Source organism: Syzygium oleosum, unplaced genomic scaffold (assembly GCF_021117445.2).
Source record: "Syzygium oleosum isolate NSW1041296 unplaced genomic scaffold, Sole_v2.1 Sole_v2.35, whole genome shotgun sequence".
NCBI lineage: Eukaryota > Viridiplantae > Streptophyta > Magnoliopsida > Myrtales > Myrtaceae > Syzygium > Syzygium oleosum.
The window spans coordinates 2,598,483-2,615,609 of NW_026607519.1; the positions used below are offsets into that span (position 1 = coordinate 2,598,483).

General features: G+C 40.4%; 3 protein-coding genes across 8 annotated transcripts; 1 reads left to right on the top strand and 2 right to left on the bottom strand.

The window, feature by feature from the left end:
• Positions 1 to 209: 209 nt before the first annotated feature.
• On the bottom strand, positions 210 to 4,685 carry LOC115676788 (DNA repair protein RAD51 homolog 3). Of its 2 annotated transcripts, none has more exons than XM_030599783.2 (9): positions 4,564 to 4,685; positions 3,804 to 3,899; positions 2,525 to 2,647; positions 2,371 to 2,404; positions 2,225 to 2,295; positions 1,919 to 2,142; positions 1,456 to 1,587; positions 898 to 964; positions 210 to 786 (listed from the first exon to the last, which is right to left on the bottom strand). In XM_030599783.2, the coding sequence occupies exons 1-9, from the start codon at positions 4,673 to 4,675 to the stop codon at positions 611 to 613; spliced, it is 1,035 nt and encodes a 344-aa protein (XP_030455643.2). In that variant the 5' UTR covers positions 4,676 to 4,685; the 3' UTR covers positions 210 to 610. The 2 variants fall into 2 exon arrangements, with proteins under 2 accessions (XP_030455643.2, XP_056161098.1); XM_056305123.1 differs by having other exon boundaries at positions 2,225 to 2,298.
• A 1,228-nt stretch (positions 4,686 to 5,913) lies between these two features.
• On the top strand, positions 5,914 to 10,549 carry LOC115676920 (BTB/POZ domain-containing protein DOT3). Of its 2 annotated transcripts, XM_030599956.2 has the most exons (7): positions 5,914 to 6,241; positions 6,357 to 6,426; positions 7,204 to 8,090; positions 8,193 to 8,301; positions 8,374 to 8,451; positions 8,527 to 8,655; positions 10,030 to 10,549. In XM_030599956.2, the coding sequence occupies exons 1-7, from the start codon at positions 5,946 to 5,948 to the stop codon at positions 10,402 to 10,404; spliced, it is 1,944 nt and encodes a 647-aa protein (XP_030455816.1). In that variant the 5' UTR covers positions 5,914 to 5,945; the 3' UTR covers positions 10,405 to 10,549. The 2 variants fall into 2 exon arrangements, with proteins under 2 accessions (XP_030455816.1, XP_030455815.1); XM_030599955.2 differs by having other exon boundaries at positions 5,915 to 6,241; positions 8,193 to 8,451.
• LOC115676922 (uncharacterized) lies at positions 9,118 to 12,273 on the bottom strand. 4 transcript variants are annotated; one of them, XM_056305124.1, is made up of 2 exons: positions 11,672 to 12,273; positions 9,118 to 9,161 (listed from the first exon to the last, which is right to left on the bottom strand). In XM_056305124.1, the coding sequence occupies exons 1-2, from the start codon at positions 12,156 to 12,158 to the stop codon at positions 9,133 to 9,135; spliced, it is 516 nt and encodes a 171-aa protein (XP_056161099.1). In that variant the 5' UTR covers positions 12,159 to 12,273; the 3' UTR covers positions 9,118 to 9,132. The 4 variants fall into 4 exon arrangements, with proteins under 4 accessions (XP_056161099.1, XP_056161101.1, XP_056161100.1 ...); XM_056305126.1 differs by lacking the exon at positions 9,118 to 9,161 and adding an exon at positions 11,129 to 11,442; XM_056305125.1 differs by lacking the exon at positions 9,118 to 9,161 and adding an exon at positions 11,129 to 11,445.
• Positions 12,274 to 17,127: the final 4,854 nt, after the last annotated feature.

The window sequence follows — 17,127 nt, forward strand, 5'->3', positions numbered from 1 at the left end:
TAGGAAATTCAACTTTCTTTGCATAGAAATTTTGAGTTTTTCATTTCAATTAATGGGTACAGTGCAATTCATTCAGCCATTGATGCTTTTTTGGGGGACAAAACAGTAGGATTCAGCATTGAAGTCCTTGATTTCGAAATGGATCATATCAAAATTTTCAATTGCTAACGTGAAGAATTGGCTGGGGAATGGAAGCCCTAATGAATTGATTTGCTTGAATGGGATGCTAACATCAGACCATTTTATGTAGATCCATCTATACTCATTATTTTGGGTTAATACAAGTACAGATGTTTGTATTGATTATAGCAGGCACGGCTTACATTGGCGGTGTTTTCATGAAATGTAGAGGAAAGACTGCAAATTTAAAGAAGAAAAGGTTGTCTTCAACTCAGTGGCCAACTTGATATTGGCCCTGCTTGTAAGAGATGGCGCAAGATAAAGGGGATGGAGAAAAATTTAAGAGCGAATACACAGAATAACTCATTCGAAGGACGGACTTCAAAAGCATGGGTCGACACAAACTTGAGATGATCACCATTCCAGAAAGTTGAATCTATGAAAGGTGAGAAGGAGATGTTATAGGCATTGCACTAAGATTCTCGGTCATCTACATCAACTTGATTCTCTTGCAGTTTGAAACAGAGTTTCTGATCCCTCTAGTGGTAACAGCATATGGAGCTGAAGCAGATCGAAGAGAAGGCGACTTGTCAATGTATGCGTACCGCTCATTGCCGTTCCAGTACAAGATGATTCGGTTAGTGCAAGCATGAGACCAACTATCACCTGCTCAGAGCAAACACGGACCCGAAGACACGGAAATAGCAGAAGCTTGAGTCGACTGCTATGGGAACAAGAAGGAATTTGATAGAAATCTGGCTTACAAATCACAATTACCTAATGCGAGAGTCAATTGGAAAGAGCCTCCTGCATACTTGGTTGTCACTTGATTCAGAAGAATGACCTGAAAAGGCAGAAATATACTAGATAAAGACGGTGAAAAACAGTGAAATTCTCATTATAAGTCACAGGGGAGAAAGCTACTGAAATTACTACCACAAATGTAACAAAGAATGCACTACGATAAACTAAAAATTTGGTTGCTGGCACAATATCGTATGGACACACATGCAAACTTCTGCACATATTCCATGCACAAGCATGCGTATCAAAGTGATCCAACATTGTAAACACGGAAAGTAAAAATCATGGCTCATCACGACTTGCTTATCAACCATCCGAGTTTGTCAGCCTGCCAATTTCAATAGTCTAAATTTCAACATCAGCTTAATGGTTTTCAGCTCACTGCATATAATAAATGAGAATATCAGCTTATTGGTTTTCAGCTCACTGCATATAATAAATGAGCTTTATCATTGGCTAGAAGTGGGACTTCAACCAAAATTATACAGGATCTCAACTACAGTGTTTGTACAAATATTATGTGTATCTTACAGCCAGGCAGAACTTCTTGGCAAGCTTCATCAACTTCAAGGCCATTCCACTGAGCAGTCGGGTCCGGAGGGCCATGTCCTCAAAATCTTGCCGGAAGTGGAAAGTGATACTATCTATGACAACAATTTTAACCTGTACAAACCTTTGAAAAGCATCAGTTGTTAAGCTACAAAAAGCACACCACAGAAGCAGAAGATACATTCATTGTGTGCTCCTTCAAAAGAAAAGGACGTGAAGAACCTGAATTCCACTAAACCACAAAAACACTAAGGAAAGCGACATGTATAACCTCTGGTCACATGCCACAATACACCAACCATGATAAATTCCACATGTACGTACTCTTTGTTCTTGGAAGGGTCAACAGTCTCTTAGAAGGGAACAAAGTCGAAATATGCAGACAGAAAGGCATCAAGAGGAAAAGGATAAAACATATTTGGCAAACTGGCAAACATATACCTACATCTCTATGCTCTGAGATGAATTTTTCCAAGTAATTGATCAACGCAATCTGCTCAGTATAACTGCAGACACGGAAATAGAGAATGTTTTCCAAGAAATCCTTAGGCTGCATTCCTACTTGCCCTGCATGAACATTTTGGGATATGGTATTATTTGCTGACATACCATCCCTGCATGCTTCGGCTATTTGCAGCACACGTTCCACCATAAAGCTACCTTCTGTATCTGGACATTGGAAGCAGTAGAAATAGTCACAACACTTATCAGGTCAAACACAAAAAGCAAACCAGACTTGATTGATACTAACCAATGTAGATAGCTTTTCCCCCAAGGCCACCACAATGGATAGGAAGCTGGACATTTACTGCAAGCTGAATCCTACTGAAGGAAACCCATTGATGAAAAAAAACAAAACCACAGAAGAAAAGGAGAGTTGCAACAAATCACCCTTACCCCAGCTGTGTCTTACCAATTCCTGGCACTCCACCTAAAAAGATGAAATTCACAAAAAGAGGATCTTCAAAACATCTTTGCTTACTGAAAAGCTGAGAAAATCAAAAACAAAAATTGCATTTATTTAACTTTAACATAGAAAAATCCCACTCACCTATTTCAGTGACTTCCCCGCAACTTATCCCTCCTCCCAGGATGTTATCAATGTCCACACTCGAAGTAGTGATTCTTGTTAACAATTCTTCCTCGTGGAGCATATCCCATGCAGTCTGAGCACCTATACAGTCAAATGGCATGGCATGATTCTCTTCTAAGAAAAGCACGATGAAAAGTAAAAGCCCACAAGCTATGCAATTGAATGTAATCAAAACTCTTATCAATGGAAAGCCAAAATTTTATTGCAGAGTCTGCAAATAGGATGCAACTACTCTTCAATCAATTGCATTTTTACAAGTGTCCCATATCGGTCATCAATGAAGCATTTCGAAAAGGAAAAAGGGAAGCCAACGGAATGAACAGACTGATTGAAAACACAAAGGACCAAATACAAATGATCTCCTAATCCATGTAATTAGACATCAAAAAGTTGCAAAACTTAGTTAAATTTTTTGGATCACCAAACACAAACAGAAAGGAAATTATATTTAAATTTGAAAAACAAAGATCTGGTTCTAATCCCTCGACAACTTCCAACCATGAAAAGCTTCTAGAAGTCCAGATAATACTGAACATAAAAAGAAAAATGTTCCCACTTGCAAAAAATTTTAGCATAGACAAGCATCTAGCTATTGCAAGAACCAGAGAAGACTCCATACTCCACTCTCTCAATGCAACCGAGATAACAGAGAAGGATTGCAATGTCCAGAAAAGGAGAGAAACGAAAGAAAGGAATCCTCAATTGGAGGTCTACTAAAACTTCCCTCCAAACCCCCCACCCCCCATCCAACAGATTCTCATGTTCGACTACCAAAGAGATCCAAAGCATTCCATGTCGGTCATGTATCAGGCCCCACGATTAACCCCTTCTCCGGAAAGAGGGACAGCATGGAGCCACTAAGTGATTCAAACAGCCAATAGAGTGGGAATGTCATCAGAATAGCTAGTAAGGTCAGTATGCATCCTCTGAGAGCGATACATAGCTATTTCCTATTCTCAAAACTACCAAGATGAGGACCTTTCCCCAATGCAGCTTCCCAGCTTTTCAAAGAAATTAGCAGTCAGAATGTTTCCCTTTGAAATGATTATTGCATTCTGTCATTTACTAAGAATCATTTCATGATATCCATACACAATAAAGACTGAAAAAGAAACAGCCCAAGAAAACTAGAGTCCGTCAACATGATGCTCTCCATGCTTCCTGTACATGGAGCGCTCGAATGACTATTTTTGACAGCAACAGCTATGAATCAAGAGCCTTTTGAGAGTATACATACCATTAATGACATGATGTCCGCTGGAAGTATCAATGCGACCATCGTGCGGGGCGTATTTAAGAATGTCAAGGGCTTCATTTTCTGATATATTTAGATCTGGCAAAAGACAGAAAGCAGCATCATCAGGATCTTTACCAGTTAACACTAAAAAGCTACCGGCTTCAAACACTTTTTAGGAGAATAGAAACATGACACTACCTCACAACATCAAGGTAGATTTTACCTACAACACCCTTCCCAATTTCAATATATCACTCTATCACTGATGAGGAGCGCTTTTTATAGCTAAACTAAGTCACCCAATTGAAGTGATGGAGCAGCAGCACAATCTTTCACAAGCTCAAATCTCGAATCGGAGGCACAAGAAAAAACCCTTTTAAAAGAAGAAAAAAAGGCTCAGTTCCTCAAACACAACCCCCACACACATTAAGATGCCGCTGCAACTTCTCTTTAGTCATCACGCGTGACATGCCATCATCTTTCTACGGCGGGCAACAGAATTCGCACGACCCAACAGAGAATAAGATCGAACAAGACTGCTCCGGAGGCCAGAACGCTAATTGCAGAGATACCCAAAAGCTTAGAAGCACCGGAGAGATCAAACTCCAAGCCGACACGAGCTCCGGGCACCGCAACTTCCCAAACAAACGACAAACCACAGATTGCACGCCATGAAACGGACACCCTCTTGACGGTAGTATCGCGACATTGTAATGATCGGGGCGAGAATGAAACGATGGATCGATGGGAGAAGGCGTACCGCGAGCCAGATGAGAGGGAGAGAGGGAGGAGAGGAGGGAGAGAGACGTGTAGCCGGCGGAGACCAGCTTCCCTTTGAGCGCGGCGGATATCGGCAGCCTTTCTACTTCCATTCTCTCTCTCTCTCTCGCGCGCGCGCACGGCGAGCCTCCAAATTTATAAGATTTAATAAATTTAATTCAATAAAACAATAATATATTTTTAATATTATTTTCTTTAGGGCAAAAGAGACCAAAAATCCTAAATTATGCCCGCCATGATGAATTTATCCAAAATTTTGCTGTGATGTCAAAAATCTCTGTCATGATTTTGTTAATGAGAATCGTTAAAAATTTGCCTACATAAACGTCAAAAAGTAAACGGTGTTGATACAGTGTCCACGTGACTTAAGTGAAATAAAAACGACAGTATATCTACTATATTACTTTATAAGTCGATATATTTGCCATTACTCAAATTGTTTTGTAATGAATTCGGGTTTAACTATCAAATTCAAACCGTTAATTCGCGGATCGCTGCATTGGATTTTTTGTTGAACATGCCAGAAAACGACGTACACCGAAATTCGCGCCAAATTTAGGTTTGCTAATTTTGATTTCTTGTGTTAAAGCTTGTCATCCCTCTAAAATCATTTTGGTCTCTAAGCTGCAAACAGTTCTCATTTTGTTCCCGAAGAATGGTTTTCCAGTATTTCCTTAAAGAAAGAATCAAATTGCTTCGGTTTTGCTTTAAAAAAATCAATTTTCTTCCAAAACTTAGAAAGGAAAAAAATTATATCATAAATTTTAAAATAATATGTTCTATGAGTTTCAAATAATTTGAGTTAAATGAAAATCTAACAACATGAGCCGCCAAATATAGAAAACACAAAGTAATTTTAAAATGCAAAGTCATACAGAACAAACAAAAAAATTCCTCTGTCTATCGAATTGGACAAAATTGAATTTTTTGAAAGACTGCTCACGAGGGTCATGCAAAATTTATGGACTCATCTAAAGGACTATAATGAAATCGAGATCATACATACTTAAAGGACCAAATTGCAAAATTCTAAAACGAAGAACTGTCATCGACGAATGATTTAACACTATGTATATTTGTGTGTGTACTTTCACAATCAATGAATAATTGAAAATTTGAATAAGACCACACAAGTTGTGATGGAACAACATAATCAGAGAACCAGTCGCCAACGTAGCAATGTGAACCACAGAACAGAACCACACCACACACTTCGATAGGCTCATTTCCTCATATGAGTGGGGGTTGGGACAAGGACATGTCATGGCCACTGGCCAGACATTCTTCCCACCCTGGAAACTTTCACCTGGCTCATCTGCCTCAGGTCTCAAAAGACTTTGTCCCACAACCTAAGATTTTTATATGGAGTGCAATAAACATCCCACCTACCTACTGGGACAGCATTCTCATACTAACCAGAGACTCACTTCTCATACATTAATTGAGGGTGCTCCCCATCCCCCTATATCAGGCATTGCACATCGCTCGACACCACCAATTCGCATCGGCGAGCCAGTCGGGATGACGACTTTCCCGGCTGCTCCACAGAGCCCGGCCATTGATTCTGATGGCATCGATCAAGTCCGTGAACAGAGCCTCGTACTTCCTTCCAAGCTCGTCACCTTACCCGATTGCTTCCATGACAACGAACTTCCATGGTACGAGCTGATCCTGTCATGCGTGATTCATGAAGTTAGCCATGCCTTCTTTTACCTCTCAAGTATCTCCTGTTTCTTGTCCATATTCTTATGTTCTTTTCTTGGTATTATGCAGTATAGCGGCTTCTCAGATACCAGCGGATCTCTTCATTCAAGTGGACGACGTGACGTTCAATGTCCACAAGGTAATTACTCAAGAAAAGCACCTTAAATTTCGTGTCAACATCAGAAAAACCAGCTTCCATACCGTGCGATATCTTCATTAAGTGATTTAGGACCCCAGCTTCTAAACCAGAGGTTCTGAGAAAAATCCGCTAGAATTTTCAAGCACCCTCTTCACTGGCTAAAAATCAAATCCACTGCTCAGCTACACTTTGAACTGGGAACAGATCGTTCTCAAGTTCATCGTCAGCTCTAATAGACGAGTCCAACACAAAGATGACTTCCATCTCGTATGTATTATAGTCCAAAGTCATGTTCAGCGACATTCTTTCTTCCTGAGCAATGAACTTCATACATGAATGATTATGTCCTCCAACAATGTCCAATAACCATTCTATTTATTCTGAAAATGAATCACCATCCCTTTCAGTCAAGTGAATTCTGTAGCTGTAGTGGTGCTACAAACTCAGTCATATCTTCTCTGAGGAAGGTGCTCACTTAGACGGAACTTTTTTCTTCTACCCAGTGACTCCGTCCTCTTCCTTCCCAATAAAGCACTAAAGCTATAGGAATAAGCAATCCAAACAGCAACATTAGCTATGACTTAAAGTACTTCATTTGGGTTTACTCGATTTAATAATTAGACTAACGTAAGAAAAAAACACCACCAAATTGGTCAACATGATCAGGCAATCATATCCAACAAACCAAGCTTCACTTTCGTCATAATAAGATCAATATCAGCATGCTCATTCAGCAATAGTCATCTAACCTCCTTGTCTTTGCCTTGCCTGCAACAGTATCCCTTCATATCAAAGTGTGGATACATTCGCCGACTAGACATTCAACCCTCAATATCAAATTCTGGGTACAATTGCAAGCTCGAAAACTTCCCTGGAAGATCGGAAACTTTCCATATCATCCTAAGATTCTGCTACGGCCTGCCAATAGATTTCAGTCCCAAGAACATAGCTCAACTCAGATGTGCATCAGAATATCTAGAAATGACGGAAGAGATGGAAGATGGGAATCTTATCTCAAAGACAGAAGCCTTCCTCACATTTGTGGTCCTCTCTTCCTGGAGGGACACCACTATTGTTCTGAAAACATGCGAAACTCTATCGCCATGGGCAGAAAATATCCAGATTGTCCGAAGATGCTGCGACTCAATAGCTTGGAAAGCTTCCAGAGACCACCAATCCACTGGAGAAGCAGTCAACGAAGAAGGCCAGAGGTTCGACAAAGTGGCCACCCTTCGCATCGATCACTTCATGAGGATTATGACAGTAATAAGGGCAAAAGGAACTAAACCAGAGACTATAGGCAAATTTATTGTGCATTATGCAGAAAGGCGTGTGCCAGGTATGGATACTGAACCTGAAGGATTGAGAGGTTATGGGTATAGCAAAAATGAGCTACAGTTTAGTGTTACTAGTCGGATGGACAAAGGGGTTTTCGGGAACAGTAAGGAGCAAAGGACGATCATTGAAAGCATCCTTAGCATTATACCACCACAAAAAGAAGCAGTTTCATGTAAGTTCTTGTTAAAGATGTTGAAGATGGCCATCCTCTATTGTGTCACGCCAGCGTTAGTTTCGGAGCTTGAAAAGCGAATCGGGATGATGCTGGAAGAGGCGACGGTGTATGACTTATTGATCCCTACTTATAAGAACGCTGATCAATCAGAGTTAGTATCATAAAATCCTTTTGCCCTCACAAATTTTTTTAAAAAAAATTCACGATTGAACAACTTTTAATTCCTCTCAACTATTTTTATTGTCAAGCACAGTTCTCCCGAATGCACAATGCATGACATAGATGTGGTGCAACGCATCCTGGAATATTTCTTGATGCACGAGCAACAGCAACAAAAGCCACACAAGTCAGGGAAATTCAACGTCAGTAAGCTATTAGACAATTATCTGGCCGAGATAGCAAGAGATCCTAACCTCTCAATCACCAAGTTTCAGGTTTTGGCTGAATCATTGCCAGAGGGCGCCAGAACTTGCGATGACGGACTTTACAGGGCCATTGATATCTATCTTAAGGTCATATCTAATTCTCATTTCTAGCTTGGTGCTTTCTTAAACAACTCAAACCTAATAGATGTATTCAATTTGCAGAGCCATCCTTCATTATCTGAGTATGACCGCAGAAGGCTATGCAAGATAATGAATTGCGCAAAACTCTCGCTTGATGCATGCAACCATGCTGCACAAAATGATAGGTTGCCCATGAGAACCGTCATGCAGGTAAATACTCATTGTGAAATCCTAGGGTCGGTACCACAATTTGCTGCCAAAATTAAATGATGAAGGATAGCTAGTCTCCATCTCTGACCTCTAACCAGACAAAACTCACATAACCAATTTAGCTTCTAGAATGATCCTAGCTTCCGTAGATCACATCTCCATGGAAGCAAAATGGGCGGCAAGGATGAAAGAATGGCAATTAAGTCATCACTACCATAAATATGCATCTCAAGTCATATATGGTCAAGAGACCCTTATCACCACATTGCGAAAAACCGGAATACATGAACCTCTAAATGAGCATAGAACTTTTGGTGACTGTGTTGATTTGTAGAAACTTCTTGATCCACCATCCAGGAAACAGGAATATTGTCAGATTCTCACCAAACTCAAGCTGTCTTCACAACTCTAAAGGCTTGAGGCAAAAACAATAGCATACGCACCTTTTCATTGAACAGTAAATACAAGATAGATTTGCTAAAACAATTTGCAGCCACGATAGAAACCTTGATGGAAGAAAAGAAAATTGCAGTTCAAATTAAAAAACATGTCTACAGAAGATATATAATCGTCAGAAATTTTGCTCTCAAGGCAGAGATTAACCAGTTAGTAAACTGAACCCCACACATACTGACCATTTTCACCAAAATCTCAAAAACCTAGTTAATCGGATATTTTCGGAAAATAAATTACATTTATCTCTCTTACACGAGGAAGTTTATCGGATATAATGGCAACAACTGGCTGGGTCAGAAACAACACAAAATATCCAAAGCAAGCAACCACGCCCAAGAAGGGCCTGATAAGTAATACAAAGATTATTACTAATTCACCCTTTCCCACCACCACAACCCTTACAGAGTTTTTGAATTACATCGATGTGCCAAATTAGTTGACCATGAAAAAAAGTCAGTTAACTTCATCATTATACAAATCATTAATCCTAGTTGTATGATTATGTAGCTAACAATACAATATATTCCATCACCTTTGTGACGGACAAATGTCAGATCACTAACCAAACCTTGGCAACCCTTACACAATTTCAGGAAAATGCCCCAAAGCATTGCATCCTAATCATACTAAAAGATGATGCCAAACTCAAGGATACCAATCAAGGTTCTGCAAATACTGAATTTAAATCCCAGATTATCAATGTTACTTTAGACATACTCAGAATTACCAGAGAATGGTACCGATGATTTCCAATAGGAATGAATCATCTAGAACATGGATTACCATGAAGAAGAATAGACATCCAGCAAGACCATGATGAAGATGAATAAATATCCTGTAAAAGACCATAACCAAGCCTTGGCACTCAATTTTATTTTCATTTTAAAATTTCTCAACTAAGAAAAAGTATGTGATCAGGTCCTGTTTTCTGAGCAAGTCAAGATGAGAGCAGCAATGCAAGGAAAGGAGCAAGAGCAAAGTGGCAACAACTCCGAACAAGAGGGAAACCAGTCGTCAACTGAGATAGAGATCAAAAACCTTCGAGCAGAACTTGAGAACGTCAAAGCCAAGATGGCAGAGCTACAAACTGATTACACTGAGCTTCAACAAGAATATGAAAAGCTAAACAACAACAAGCAAAGGAACGGATCCACTTGGAGTTCAGGCTGGAGAAAGATAAAGAACTCTTTTCATTCCAAACAAGAAGGGGATGAAATCGGAGATGGAGATAATAGACCTAGTCCAGCTAGGAAGTACAAAGCCAGCTTCAGAAGAAGGAAATCCATGTCTTAGATCTCTAGAGGAACAAACAAGCTACATTAAAACGCAATGACCAGTGAACTATCCAGTATAATCATGTGGAACTCCACCATGGGCAATTTCTTTTTGCTTCAGTTATGTTAAACTATACAACACCTTCTAAAGAGCTTTTTCTTCATTTTTTTGTATTTCAACTTCTAGGTACTTCAATTGGTGAGAGGACAGTGCACCACATCCTCAGCCTATACCGCTAACTTGATCTCCAATCTTAGAACCAGATTGAAACTTGCATTGCCAATGGATGTGAAAAATGGAGGACATAATAAATAAACAACCCAATCAACTGAAAAGCCAGCTTTACAAAAGTCATACGTGCACAAATTCCCTCAAACTAACACAATGCCAAAAATGCCAAGGCTAGCAAAGAAAGCTCCATCATAACCATGTGCATATCCTAAAGTTGAAAGTTGCATGCCGATACGTCACACACTGCAACAAACTCAATGAAGAAGCGTGCCAGATGCAGATGAAACCAAAGGCGAAAAATATCGAACATCTGGGAGGGAAGCAAGCTTAGATGAAGCCTAAACCATCCTCCAAACTCCATCAAGACAAAATAGCCAGTACTAAAATCCAGTGACCGGCCAAAACTGTCCAGTGAGAACAAGTGTTTCTCCTAAATCTGGCAGGTTCCACGTGTAGGGAGAAGCAAGCAAAATCAAGTAACGCCTCAGCCACGTAACATGCTAAATTGCTATGAGCAAATAAGGAAGGCCCTTTTGAAGCTAGACACCCCCAATATGCAGAGAGAAACAATTTTCATCGTATGGCTTTCCAACAAACCATATACAATCAGACAACAAAGAATCATGGCGAGAGCCAACAAAACATGAATTCAACCATCTTATCTGCTCTCCAATACCAAACTGAAGTTTGTATCGCAAATGTAGGCGCTGCAAGAACAATCCCACATAACCATTTACAACACTTCCAGTGACATCCGAAGCCAAAGAAGATCTTCACCGATTTTCCACGACAAAATCTCGGACTTTGTCCATGGTTACTCCAGAACTACTACATAGTACATATGGATTCACAATCACCAGGGGAAACAAGAGTTGGCAAAAATGATTGAAAACACATCAGTGAAAAGAAGAACATGTTATTAATGAGAAGCACCAAATCCCACCAAGTCATGTTTATGGTCACACTATTAACCAGAACACCTGGAAAAACTCCCAAGAAACCACCCCCTCCCCCCTCCCAAAAAAAAATAAAAAAACAAGAAAACTCTACCTACCAGACTTCATGAAACTCCAAGGGAACTTGGCACCACTCCCTCTGACTCTCTCACCAAACTCCTTCTCCCGCTTCCTCCTCTCGCCATCCTCCCCCTCCAGCCAGTGCCTCTTCCTCTCGCCCTCCTCGACCATGCTCGACCCGCCCTTCTTGTTCGCGCTCCTCCGGTCCTCCTCCACGGCGCGGATCGGGAACAGGTCCCGGGAGACCGAGAGCGGGGTCCGGAGCGTGACGTAGGCCTTCTTGTAGTCGGGCTTGGCGACCAGCAGCCCGCCCCGCTTCTTCTTCTTGCCCTCCATGTTGAGGGTGCGGACCTCGCCGACGTCGAAGCCGTAGAGGGACTCGAGGACGCGCTTGATCTCGACCTTGGTGGCGGAGGGGACGGTCTTGAGCGCGATCTCGGTGATGTTGGTGAAGGAGGCGGGCATGAGGAGCTTGATGGGCAGGTTCGCGAAGTGGACGACCCGCCGCCCCAGCCTGCTCCCCATCCGTTCGTGGGTCGGTCTTCGTTTGGCCGCTTGAGGCTTCGCGGCTTCTGGGTGACGATGGCGGACGACGGAGCGTGAGGTTCTTGCTTTTCGGACTTCGAGATTTCAGGAAGAGAGAAGAAGAGGAGTCGCCGAGGGTTTTTGGCGCAGTGGACGACAACGACGACGATGACGTGGACGGTGGCGTCGATGACGTGGAGGAGAGAGACGGGCCGGGCTACCATTGCTTGGGTCCGTGCACGGGTCTCGGGCCGGGCAAAGGATTCGGTAGAAGCCCGACCCGAACGGACGGGCCAGGCCCATACTCGCTCCCCCCCCCGGCTGATTTGTGTAGCTTAACGTGTTGGTCAAATCCTCAGTCAAACCGTTTGACTTTTCAAACCCTTTGGCAAAAAGTTAGGAACTCTTGACCAGTTCAACATGGCATTTTGATTTCTGACAAATTTTTTTATAGGGGATTTTTGTAATTTATATGAGCAAGTTGTGTTAGTGATTTTAATGAGAAGGCCGTGCTGATAAGAACACTCGTTTAAGGACGTACTTAAAAAGCAATTATAAATCGATGTATGCAATTTATCCCCTTAAATAGATGGCGCATTAATGCAATTAATTTAAACGGTCGAGAGATGTTTTCTCCTATTTTCATTTTCTTCTCTTTTTTTTCACCTTTCTTCTTTTAATTTTCCTTCTTTTTTTTTTTGTCTTTTCTTCTTCCATGATTCTAGTTTTCCACGTGATGGGTCGATCGATATATGCCGCTACCACTGTCGTTGTCGAGCTTTTGATAGCATTCTTCGAGATTCGATGGAGACAATTCAAGCGAGTGTCTCGACTCCAGACCCCAAGTGGACTAGTGTTTGACATATGTCGAGACCCTTCTCTCTTTGTAGCTTCTATTAGTCACCTCTCCCTTCCCTTTTTAATCTTTTTGATAATCGTGCCCTGATCAATTCTAATGCTTGCCCCCTCTCTTTATGAGAGTCCGTAACAAGGATTGTCACGAGATGAAATCTTTGGCCAAGAACAAATTAATATCAAATATGCATTTCTATGAAAATGTAATGGACCCTATTTGTTTGGCCATATGATTTTTAATCACATTCGATGTTCCTCTATCCATAGATATTTGTCTCGTGCACATTTTATTACATTCTGTTTATTTTTTTGGTCGAAACACATTTTGTTACATTCAAATGGCCAAAAAAAAAAAAAACTTTGACCGTCTTCCATGTCGTGAACTCGTTAAGGAAAACTCTCTTTCATCTATATAAAACATAGATTATGGGTTAGATTCATAATTTTTGCTTAGGTGGCATCTCGATGGCGACTACATTAATGGAGAAAGTACATAAACATTTTCTTGCAAGAAGGAGAGAGATCGATTCTTGCAATCTACAATCCTAAACAACAAGCTTCAAGGCAAAACTTTTTCTAAAAGAGACTTTATCATAACATATCTGTATATATTTTAACTTGATGTGTGCTTTTTTGTTTTGTCCACTAGAATGATATCGATGGATTTGCCACGGCCTACATCAAACAGATGATAATGTGGCGAGGCCAATCTCGCCAGTTGCTGGCGAGGTTATCATAATCGTAAATTAAAGCTAAACATACGCTCGAAATTCATGTCATGCGTTAACCAATGTGACTAGGGGACAAACTTCTATGTGATTTAAGCATCGTGACACATGTTCGATTTTTCATACAATCAAGTACGAAATCACTAGCCGGGCAAATTTGTATGTTGCATAGTGGGGTCTCTTGCCCCTACTTCACTTCTTTGGAGGTGTAATGCTACATCATTTTAGACCTTCGTTGCTTGCATAAAATTTCTCGGAAGATAATACAGATTAGTCATATCAAAAGAAAAATGCCCTAAAAAACCAATAATGGTTAACAAAAACAAAGTTAATATAATGAAAAAAACCCTCGAATTAATACACCGGTGTCACATTTTCCCAAACTAATTTTTGTGAATCGGTACATCCGTGCCACATTTGTCTTAAATTAATTTCTTTTGTAAACAAAAAAATCCTAAACTAACACACCCGTGCCACACCTATCCTAAACGGGTGCATTTTTGCCATATTTATCCTAAAAAAATCCTTATGTAGCTAAATTTGGGGTGAACACGACATGGACGTACCGGTTTTGGGTAAATGTGGCACGGGCATACCAGTTTAAAAGATTTTATGGTACTCGGGTATACCAATTTAGGGTTGTTGATGGGTTTGAGCTCTAAAAAGAGATAATAACACGATGGCCCCTGCGCTTCGGCCTAATGTGTAACGTGGTATCCGAACTTTTAATTTATTCGATGGGATCTTTGGACTTACGAAGATATTAAATATTGTCATTTCATTAATTCAAAATTAGGGACAACATTGAATATTATCATGTCCATAGACTAAATTGAACATGTACCATATTGAACAGATTAAAAGCTCATGAATCACATTAAACGAATTAAAAGTTCAAGGAACATATTGCATAGTGAACCAAAGTTCGGGAATCATTTGCGTCATTTTCCCTTTTTAAAAATGATATTAAAATATAATTGTTATGGATAAATAAAATATTAATATTTGCGGGATCTGCGTGCGTGGTGGGGAGTCAAGTGAAAGAGCAGGATCAGGACAGAGGAGACAAGAAGGACATCTGCGCTTTAGCCCGCTGATGCGGTGTGCGGCACCACGCTCCAAGTTTCACATCCGGCGACGGATGGTCAGAAAAGGCCTGCGTTATAGTGTTAGTAGTGGCCAAGTTCTTTCTTTCTTCTTCTTTTTCAATCTGCTTATAAAGATTTGAATTGTATTGAGTTGACGGCTAATTAAAATCTCCATATTATTTAAGAGTTAATATCACGAAAAACTTCAAAATGATATATTTATGATAAATTTACTTATATAAAAAATCTCAAATCGGTACATCTGTGACAAATTTACCTTTTCTTAGTTTCCGTAATATTTTACTGTCGAATTGCTGAGTTGTATGACACGTGTCAGTTGATGAGTACCATTTGGGGTTTTACCCCTCCGTCTGTCACAAATTTATCAATTTGTGATTTTTCGTGGTATTAATCCAATTTAACGGAAGGTAAATTTGTTATAAGTGTACCAGTTTGAGGTTTTTGGTGGTAAAAAAATTAGTTTGGGTTAAATTTATCACAGGTGTACCAGTTTGGGATTTTCCGTGGTCGAAAAATTAATTTAGGGTAAATTTGTAACAAGTGTATCAGTTTGGATTTTTTTTAAATGATATTTACTCTGTTATTTATGTGTAAGAATATTTTATCAATATAATTGTTCGAAAGTCTTATCCAACGACACACGTGTATGAAGAGCAAGCCCGATTGGAAGTAACATGTGGGCTTGAATGCACATGCAGGATGGGCAGAACCTTGACTCCGACACTGACTGTGTTGGAAAGTTCAATCCAAAAGCTTAATATAATAGATGAAGGGATACTAAATGGATATAAAGAGCATATAAAAACGCCTTTGCCAAGCGATCATGCGAAATTTTCAACAATAATAAAGTCGTCAGCATAACTTTTAATCTCGAATTTTGATAAGTAAAAAGGTTTTAATGATATTTCCTGATCGGTGTCTAATGAATGGCGATGGTATAACTCTTTTAGGCATGGATGAAACGACCATTTCAAAGTGGATCGGAATTTGGGATTTCCTTCAATAACTTAAAAAAGGAAAAAAAAAGCACAATACGTAATGGTTATACAACCGATTTTGTCGAGGTGATATCGCAGCAATCAAATATTTTCATTCGTAGCATTTGTCTAGCTTACTGCATCCGGTACTACCAAATGTAAATGTTCCAAAGTAACAATATTGAAATGACTCGACGACGTCTCCTCGAAAATTAAAATACTATTCAAATTCTAAAACATTATAAGAAAACCGTATACCAATTTAAGCACCGATGCCTTTATTTTGCGAAGGTTTCAAGCTTCGAGTTCTCACCTTAGTTGGAATGCGAGGGTAACCATGTTATTTCACTTGTGGTCTAGCTAAAAAGATTAATGCATACACATGGTAACTATGCTTATATTATGAAATACACAATATACTAGAGAATACATGATATATCAATCTTTTCTAAAAGAGATTTATTTTCATTTTCCTATATAATATACTCGTATTAGGGAAATGTATATACAATATATTCGTATTAGGGAATAGTACACGTAGCCATTCATATCGTGCCACCACCTTCTCCTTCTTCTTCTTGCATTGTAATCGATTGATCTCGAGGAACGCCTGACGCCATGTGCGGAATACTCGCCGTCTTCAGCTGCATCGACAACTCGCGGGACAATCGCTCGCTCATCATCGAGCTGTGTAGCATGTTCGTTCTCGCTTCGTCGATGCTACCCTGCCATTCTTGTGCTTCTTCTTCGTCAATCTGGTGGATTCGGTACGGTTAAGCATAGTTCATTTTCGACATTAACCCTGTTTTCACTCCTTAATCCGTTACCCATCTTCCGATGTATCATGGACTCGTGCATACCAATACATACGCTCGATAATTCCTTTTGTGTACTTTATGAAATAGTGGTTCGAGCAATTCCCAATACAAATATCCATAACACGAAGGTGATGAACTACTTACCCATCTTCCGAAGTATCAGGAACTCACGCATATGATTACATGCGCTCGATATTTACTTTTACATATCTCATGAAATAAAGATTCAAGGGATTCCCAATACAAATATATCCACGACACAAACTCGATGCATGAAACCCACATGAGAACTCACGACAAGCATCGATCCCGTCGCGACCCGAGCCGGCTCAAGCTCGACCCGCCCGGGCCCGATGCCATTGGCCGGTGGGACCGGGGGGGCATGCCGGGACCCCGAGAAGCAGGGGATAATTGCCCAGACTGATCCGTGACGTCCGAATCTGAAAAAACGGTGGGGGGGGGGTTTCTGCCCGACCGGATCC

What these genes read in the sequence shown, in the direction of transcription:
- LOC115676788 (XM_056305123.1), bottom strand. Translation starts at nt 4,675, where the DNA reads ATGGAAGTAGAAAGGCTGCCGATATCCGCCGCGCTCAAAGGGAAGCTG. An exon ending in CGGGGAAGTCACTGAAATAG is followed by an intron (nt 2,405 to 2,524) that starts GTGAGTGGGATT and finishes TCATCTTTTTAG; the next exon opens with GTGGAGTGCCAGGAATTGGT. An exon ending in GGGAAAAGCTATCTACATTG is followed by an intron (nt 2,143 to 2,224) that starts GTTAGTATCAAT and finishes TCCAATGTCCAG; the next exon opens with ATACAGAAGGTAGCTTTATG.
- LOC115676920 (XM_030599955.2), top strand. Translation starts at nt 5,946, where the DNA reads ATGGAGTGCAATAAACATCCCACCTACCTACTGGGACAGCATTCTCAT. An exon ending in CATGACAACGAACTTCCATG is followed by an intron (nt 6,242 to 6,356) that starts GTACGAGCTGAT and finishes GGTATTATGCAG; the next exon opens with TATAGCGGCTTCTCAGATAC. An exon ending in TGACGTTCAATGTCCACAAG is followed by an intron (nt 6,427 to 7,203) that starts GTAATTACTCAA and finishes TGCCTGCAACAG; the next exon opens with TATCCCTTCATATCAAAGTG.
- LOC115676922 (XM_056305124.1), bottom strand. Translation starts at nt 12,158, where the DNA reads ATGGGGAGCAGGCTGGGGCGGCGGGTCGTCCACTTCGCGAACCTGCCC. An exon ending in TTGGAGTTTCATGAAGTCTG is followed by an intron (nt 9,162 to 11,671) that starts GTAGGTAGAGTT and finishes TCTTCCATCAAG; the next exon opens with GTTTCTATCGTGGCTGCAAA.